Source organism: Aythya fuligula, chromosome 5 (assembly GCF_009819795.1).
Source record: "Aythya fuligula isolate bAytFul2 chromosome 5, bAytFul2.pri, whole genome shotgun sequence".
Classification (NCBI taxonomy): Eukaryota; Metazoa; Chordata; class Aves; order Anseriformes; family Anatidae; genus Aythya; species Aythya fuligula.
In genome coordinates, this window is record NC_045563.1 from 31598942 (window position 1) to 31607442 (window position 8501).

Below are 8501 nucleotides of genomic sequence, written 5' to 3' on the forward strand. Positions count from 1 at the left end.
TAGTTTCCAAGATACAGTTTCCAAAATACAGAGTCGACGATGTTACTGAGTACAAATACCAAGTTAGAGTCATGACCAGATATCTCATCGTCTCATAAGCCATTGCTACAACACTCAGTACCACAATGATCTGAAACCAGGGCCCGGAGAGGATAAACAACATGACAGAGAGCAAATACGGAAAATAATGTACTATAATACTCAATTTGGAAAACAGGCGCAGCAGAGTTGAGATTAAAGCAATCAGCATTATGACAAGTGACTATTAAGCAGGTCTAATACTTACACCAATTTTAGTTTAACACACTCTGGTCAGATCTGCCGTTATCTCAACCTTTCGGGCCCCGCGTTGGGCGCCAAAAAGACTGTCGTGGTTTAACCCGGCTGGCAGCTAAACACCACGCAGCCGTTCGCTCACCCTCCCCCCTCCCTCTCTGGGACGGGGGAGAGAAATGGAAAGTGAAGCCCGTGAGTTGAGATAAGACAGTTTAATAAGACAGGAAAATAATAATAACAAAATAATAATAACAATAATAATAATACAATGGTGATAATAGGAAAATAATAATAATAATATGTACAAACAAGTGATGCACAATGGAATTGCTCACCACCCACTGACCGATGCCCAGCCTAACCCCGAGCAGTCCGGCCCCCTCCCCCCGGCTAGCCACCCCTATATATTGTTTAGCATGACGTCAGATGGTATGGAATACCCCTTTGGCTAGTTTGGGTCACCTGTCCTGGGTCTGTCCCCTCCCAGCTCTTACTGCACCCCCAGCCTGCCTGTTGGCAGGACAGAGCAAAAGGCTGAGGTGTCCTTGGCTTGGTATAAGCACTGCTCTGCAACAATTAAAACATCGGGGTGTTATCAAGCACTCTTCTCACCCTAAGCCAAAACACAGCATTCCACCAGCTACTAGGAAGAAAATTAACTCTGTTCTATCTGAAACTTCTGTTCTAACTGAAACCAGGACAGACCTCTGCAGGACTAAAGCATTCCCCCTCTGGTTTCAGTCTTCCTCTTCCCCAACAAGCGCATATTGGCTAGATATTTCCTGTGGCCTCGGCCTGGAATCACTTAGCAATTTCTTTGCCCTTGGACTCATCTGGGTCCAGATCTGGAAATGGATGGTGGTGTCCTTTGTTTAGCTGTGCCAAAATGCCAACCAAGTACCGGGACTAGTTTAGGTGTTGGTTTTTTTTTCCAAGTTTTGAGGAGAATGTGTAGGGAAGAAGAGTAGGAATGGAGGCATCAAGGACTTTGGTTCTTATCGCTGCTTCTCTATTAACGTGGCAGCTCCCAGCAATGTCTCTGTGTGGAGGAACGATGGGTGAATTGACAGACCGCTTTGATTTCAGAAGCGGATGACTTCTGATGAAAGGCCACTGGAACAGCCTGGTCTTCATGATGGTGGCCATTTCAGTTTGCTTTAGCTGTTGTAAATAAAGACCTGGTTTTACATTTTTCTGCCCAGGTGTTGTGTCTGGTTTTTTTATTATTATTATTATTATTTATTTCTCCTCCAGCTCCTGGTCTTGCCCTGGGCTCCTGTCTCGGGGTGCTTTGGCCTGTTTCTGTTGGCTGCTGCCCGTGCCCTGCTTGTGCCTGTTGACACGAAGCACTAGCGTGGGGCTGGAACAGCGGCTGCCGTGTGTCGGCACTGCCAGGCAGTGATTTCCATCATGAGGATTTATCTGTCTATGGAATCTCTTATCAGGAAGCAGTAGCACACTCTTATCAGGAAGCACCACATAACCACGCTTAACCCTCTGAAACAGAACTGCAACATTTGGAAGTTCTTGGAGAACCTGAGAAGGTATAACCTGTACGCGTGCTGGAAAATAGCCTCCCCCAGCAGGAAATATTCTGAGAAAGTGCCGTACCTGAGACAATTCACAAGTATGAATTCAAAGCGGGCGTGCAGGGTAATAACAGCAACATAGTAGTTGAAATGATGATAGGGTGTGTGTTCAACTCTATAACACTACTGCCACTGGGACATGAAGATATTCCCTTGAAGGTACGCCGCTGCCCAGGCCTTCACCGTTATCTTCAACATTATTATACCATGTGGTTATTGAGTGACTCATTTGTATTGGTTTCAGTGCTCTCCCATAGTCCTAATACTGCAAAGTTTTTGCTGACACAAAAATTAGAGAAAACAGCGTGCACGCCCACCCACGCACCCAGTGCTGAGTCAGCACAATAGTTGCAGGTACACTGATTGACGTCCTAACAAAGCAAGACTTGGAGTTAAGCTGTGAGCTGTTATTTTAAATGGGGCTTTCCAGCGCCATCTAAAGGTGAATAAATGTGAACGTGCTTTACCACAAGCTCAGGATCAAGATCTTACTGCTACAGGGAGGCAGAGAGACAAAAAGCTCTCATTTTGGTTGCTTTGGCCTCTCCCTTAGGGACCACGCTGTCTGCAACACTCCCTCCTGATCTCTTCCAGCAGCGCTATCTGTCCATTCATCGCTCTGTTTAGGGAGCTGATGGTGACCAAGTCTTTCAATTTAGTTTCCCTGGAGATGGATGAAGTGGCTTTTATGAAGTCACCCCAGGAGAGCTGGGGCAGCAATAACAGTACATTTTCTGCTGATACTACCTGTAGCTTGCAAGTACGTCGAGCTATCACATAAGCATACCCACGGTTACGTGTCCCCCGGGTTTCAGTGCCCCTAGGTTAATTACCTCAGGCACTACCCTGCAGTTTATTCACATCTTCAGTGCCACAGCACTCAGGGCCCTCCCTACCCACTCACACCCCACAGCCAAGCATCCATCCAAATTTTAGATTTCTCTCACCCTTTTTTTTTTATTCTTGTACATATGCTATCACGGCAAAAACATGAGATGAACTCACTCTGTTGTTCTCCTGAAACTCAAGAACCTGCCGCCTCAGAGCCCAACTTCCCTGTTTTCCAGAGAAATGGTGTGTCTTCAGTGAACTGAGACACAGGGATGTGAGCAGTGCTGCCCTAGCTCCAAAGCTGTAATCATTCGTTGCTCTGCAAGATCTTCCTGTGCTGTTTCAGAGGAGGCCTTGTCTCTCCAGTATTCTCTCAGAACAAAAATTTACATCACACAGAATCGTAAAATCATCCAGGGTAGGAAAAGACCATTTACTCCCACCTTTAAACTAGTCCTTACAGGACTAGTTTAAGTCCCTAGTTGGAGACTTGTCCCCAGGGAAAGAGCCCAGCTCCACGCCTCAGCCTGGGGGACACAGGGCTGGCATCTCCCCGGGCTGAGGCCAGAGACACTTTACCAGCCCAAGCCGAGGAGGTAACAGCCCAGATGTCATCCCCGTGGTCCCGAAGCCTCTATGCTGTCATAATGCATTTCCATGGCGATGCCGTGCCGCCCCCTATAAAAGCTGGCAGCTGACCCCCCCCGCAGAGTCAGAGTCTGTCCTGAGCTCTGCCTGTCCGCAGCAACTCTCTGTGCCCTGTGACTGCGAGCAGCCACAGCAGCAGCACTCACCCTCACCGAATTTTCCTTCCAAGGCTAAGAAAGGTGAAGTCGGGCTCCTCTCGCAGGGGGAGGCGGGTTTCAGACCTGGGTTTTGGGACTGGAGATTCAGCTGTCGGTCTGCTGGCGAAAGCAGCAGCGATAGCTTTGTTTCCTCTGAAGGCTCAGTACCGAGGCACAGAGGGGACGGTGAAGAAGTCCTGTGCACCAAGCGGAGCACTGGCACCTGAAAGAGAGGGGCAGAGCTGAACTCCAGGCTCTTTTGGGGCAGCCCATCAGTAACTCCTCTGCTCTTCTACCTTTAGGCTTTGGAGACACCTACCAGCATGGACGGAGCCTTTGTGGGGACGTGGAGACCTCACCGCCCCCGCGGCCCGATCATGGCCCAGTTCACCAGCCCTGGGCCCAAGTACTCCATCCCAGGGGCAACAGGTACCGCAACCAAACCCAGGGCGGGCGGCACATCTAGGACATCGCTGCTCACAGCAGCCCAAAAGTCTTTTCTGGCAGAGCCTCCGTGCCCCCCAGGCCTGGCAGAGGAAGGCTGATACTTCCCCACGCCCAGGAGAGCGCTGCTTTCATACCAGCAAAAGCAACGGCCTGGGCAGCATTTCCTGGCGCTGTTCCCATCGGCACTCCAGGGAAGTCAAAGCCTCACAGAAGCCACCTTCCTGCTGGCTTGCACTCGGCTCTCCCAGCGTCTGTGGGGTTACACTCTTGGATAGCAGCTGAATCCCGGGGATGCTCGTTACGGAGGGCCAACACTGGTGCTCCAAGCAGTGTTTTTGAACCGCTGGGCGCAGGAAGTTTGCTGGCCAGACATCAGCTGTCTCTATCTGCTGCCTTTGCAGTGCAGCTACAAAGCCATTTGTGCTTCTTGGCCGACTCTTCTGCACCCCAAGCACTGCGTAACTGGCTTGTGGTTGTAGTAGTCTTGGAGGAAAAAGGCCCACGGGAGGGGAATCTGGGAGGATGGCGACTCCAACTGCGCCTCTTCCAGCGGAGCTTGAAGTGTGCAGCCTCCTGGAGGTGTCCTTTGTGTGCTTTGCTTCCTAGGTTTCGTGGGCCACAGTCCCATCAAAAGCCGAGCCCCTGCTTACACTTGCAGAGGGACCAAGCCATCCGTGACCGGCGGCTGCGGTCCCGGTCCCCGCTACTTCGTGGAGCCTGACATCACCAGGACGGGGAAGTACGTGCCTCCAGGCGCCCACATCCGGGGACTTCCCAAAATAAACACTGAGGTCACACCCGGACCAAGTGAGTAAGCGGTTCTCCAGCTCTTCATCCCGACAAGACCACAACACCCCACTTCTGCCCTGGCCTAGCAGGGGAACAAGCCATAAGTGTGGCAGCCATAAATGCCCTCTGAGAAGGATTGCTGCCAGGACTACAGGCTGTGGGCACAAGGGGGCAGGACCCAGAGTCCAGAAAGAAGGGGGCACAGGCGGGGGGCTGACAAGAGGGACAGCAGGGCAGGACAAAGCTGTGGGGTGCAGAGAAATCCCCCTCGGTGCTGCCTGTGTCCTCCAGCACAGGGCAGGAGGAGCTGCCAGAGAGCTGGGAATTTTGCAGCTCTTCTGAAGATCCCCTCCTCGGGGTATCACCTCTGTGGCTGCAGAAAAAGACCAACACTTGACTGCTTTTCTTCTCTCGGCCCCAGGCGACTACCACACTGAAACATCCAACAAGCACGTCTTTAAATGCCCACCCGTGCAGTCCATGGCCTTCCGGCACGAGGCCTTCCGAGCAGACCACCCTCCAGGTAAGGCGACCCCGGGCAGGGCAGACACGTGCAGCCTGAGCGAGCTCCAGGGACAGCCTGCTGCTGCTCCGCCTCGGCAAGGGGGCCGCTTCCAAAGCCTCCCCCTGACCTGTGGGGCCAGAAGCAGCAGCCTCTCACTCGGGATCCCATCGCTCACCCTCTCTTTTCACTCCTCCTGCAGGCCCTGGCACCTATACCTTACCCAGGCTGATGGGACCTAACACAGCCTACACAACCGCCAGCCCGTGCTACTCTATGAAGTGGAAGAGCAAGCACGATCGCTTCGATGCAGACCTCTCCAAGGTGAGCGGTGCTTCCCTTCTTTTCTGCACTGCCTAGTGACCCCGAGCTGCTCTCCTCGTGCCACGAGGGCTCCAAAGCCTGCTGCATCCTTGCTGAGGGCAGGCTTCTGTGCACCAAGAGCAAAGCCAGAGAATCCACAGCTGTGCTCACAGGGCCACAGAGCTCTCCCGCTGTTCCAGCAGAAGAAAACACAGGGATGCTCTGCCTACACCTGCAAGTGCCTCACTTGCCAGCTCTGGCAGTTCTGATGACGCAGAGCTCAATCAGAACTGATGGCTACCTGCCTGCCGCTCTGGAACGTGCCCCTCTTTGGAGGGGAGCAGGCTGTGCCACAGCTGACGTTGTCCCAGGCTTCCCACGCCCCTTCTCTGTTGAGGGTGCAGCCCTCGTGGGGCATCGGGAAGGAGAAACCTGTGAATTTGTACCCAACGAGGTCCCCGGCTCTCTTGCAGACTCCCGGTCCCGCCGCATTCCCAAAGATTGAGGTGGGACACCTACAAAAGAAGGGCACCCATCTACACCATGGGAGCCCAAACCAGAATTGGAGGGGACAGAACCATCAAGCCTGGGCCCGCGGACTACCGCACTGGAAAGGTAAGGCAGCCTGCTCGCCTCTCCTGCTCCGTTTTCCAACGAGCAGCCTTCAAGCATCTCCCCCTTCTGCTCAGGCTTCAGAGAACAAACGGGCTTCTCCCTGCAGGCACCGGCTGCAGGACAGCAGGCCTGCTCCCTGCCCCAGACCCTAGCAGAGGAAGGGCAGAGGACACGGCTTTTCCCTTCCACTCCCTCTGCCCTTACACGCAACTTGCTCACCCATCACCATCTGTGAGAGTGGAGCTTGGGGACACCCTGCAGATACACGGGGAGGGGAATCCAGCAAAGGCTGGGCTTGGAGAAAGTTCTGGATCCAGCGCAGGTCCAGCTGAGCTTGCCATGCCAAGCAGAACAACTGTCCTTTCAGCCCAGTTTCCTTTTGCACACAAGAGCTTCTCTTGAAGCGGAATGAGACAAAAAGCAAACAAAAAATCAGGGAGGTCGTTCTTTACCTCTCCCATATCTATGGTGATGACTGCTTGCCCCAAATGGCAAGCAGGAAGAGCATCAAAGCATTTCCAGTGCTCGGCTAACACGGGAGGTTTTGAAAGAGCATGCCACCAGGACAGGGAGAGTTAGCTAAAGGTTCCCATGCATGCATACAGATAAGGATGAGACATGCCAAGTGCCCATAACCACCCGTTAGAGCAGCCTGCCTTCACTGCAACAAGTCTGCTCCAGCAGGAAGCTGAAGCAGCACTGCACTGACATCCTGACACGGAGCAGTAACAGAGGCATACAGGGACTGGCTAGGAACAGGGGGATGTGTGGGACAGCAAGAAGAACCCTTAATGACCCCCCCCCTTTTTTTTTTTTTTTCTTTTTTTTTAAACTTTTCCCCTTCCAGGTGACACTGATCAAGCCCCAGGCACCTGAGACCACTTTTGGAATCCGTCACTCCATCTATACAACTCCACTCATAGTGGAATAAAAAAAAAAAAAAAAAAAAAAATCCCCAGAAGACCTGGTTTGTTCTCCTTGAGCTGTGAGGAGAGGAATGGGAAGGAAGGGAAGTGGGGTGTGAGTGAGGAAGTTTCCTTTTCCCTCTGTAAGGTTAAAGCCTCAGCAAAAAAGAGTTCAAGAGGAGAGCCCTGCAATCCAAAGGGCACGCAAGACAGCCAGCTCTACCAGCACCTTTTCACCTGTGTGCCTTCAACCCACTAGGCCTTGCATCCTGATGGCTCCCTTCACGCTGTGCCAGGGCCGTGCCTCTCCTGCAGGCTGCAGTGCTCCTGGCTGAGGAGAGATGCCAGCCCCACAAAGAGCCATCGGAGCTCAACGCCGCGCCGTGACAGCACTCAGGGCCTTCCCTACCCACTCGCACCCCACACGCCAAGCAATCCTGGAGCCGCACCATGCCAGCTGCTGCAGGGAACTTTACACCAAGTGTTTACCACCTGCCTCGTAGCTTCTGGCAGCATGCGAGACTGCAGCAGGCACCAGAAGCACCAGCACTTCACGTGGTGATGCTGTTCACTTCCCACCCTAAGTTCCCTTTCTGGTGCAGTTCCTTTCCCCTCTTGGCAGCAGAAGCCAGATCTTAGGTTACAGGCATTTCCTTTTCTTCCCCATGGAGTACCGTGGGGGCTTTTCCCTACACCATATTGGCATCTGCCAGCATGGGAACTCTGAATCAGCAGAAGCAGCTTGCTTTTCTCAATATCTTTCCCACCTTTTTAGCCTCTGAAAACAGCATCTAGGTCTGCTGCATAGCAAGACAGTCATAAGGGAAAAGCCACTGCCTGCGAGAACAGGCACAAGAAAGAAGTAAGAGAAAGTACACTGAAGGGGACCAGACCTGCTGTCCTTTCAAGGCAGCAAATTTTGCACATGCAGAAGAAGGTTTCTGTGATGATGTACTGCAGGTGTTCAGGAGCTTCCCCCTGCTCCAGCGCAGACTGGATCAGCCCATGGCAAATGGTAGGGCTGTGTTTCCACCCCTGGGGCAGCCGATTCCAAGTATATTGGACTCCCCTCCAAGTGAAGGCAAATTGTGGCCTGCACTCTGCTGCTAGAGGGATGGAGAAAAATGCATTAGCGATATCAATTGTGGCGTACCACTTGGCTGCCTTCGATTCAAGTTCGTACTGGAGTTCCAGCATGTCTGGCACTGCAGCACTCAGTGTGGCGTCACTTCGTTCAGGCCTCGATAGTCCACTGTTAGTCTCCACTCGCCATTAGACTTTCGCACTGGCCATATGGGACTATTGAAAGGTGAATGAGTCTTGCTGATCACTCCTTGGCTCTCCAATTGACGAATTAGCTTATGGATGGGGATCAGGGAGTCTCTGTTAGTGCGATATTGCCGCCGGTGCACAGCTGTGGTAGCGATTGGCACTCGCTGTTCTTCGACCCTCAGCAACC

General features: G+C 52.6%; 1 protein-coding gene across 1 annotated transcript; it reads left to right on the forward strand.

The window, feature by feature from the left end:
* Window positions 1-3804: 3804 nt before the first annotated feature.
* On the forward strand, window positions 3805-7068 carry LOC116490356 (outer dense fiber protein 3-like). Its single transcript, XM_032189465.1, is given in 7 exon segments — window positions 3805-3910; window positions 4535-4735; window positions 5139-5240; window positions 5422-5543; window positions 5996-6031; window positions 6033-6137; window positions 6985-7068. Coding segments are annotated over 7 exon segments (756 nt in total).
* The last annotated feature ends 1433 nt before the right edge of the window (window positions 7069-8501 follow it).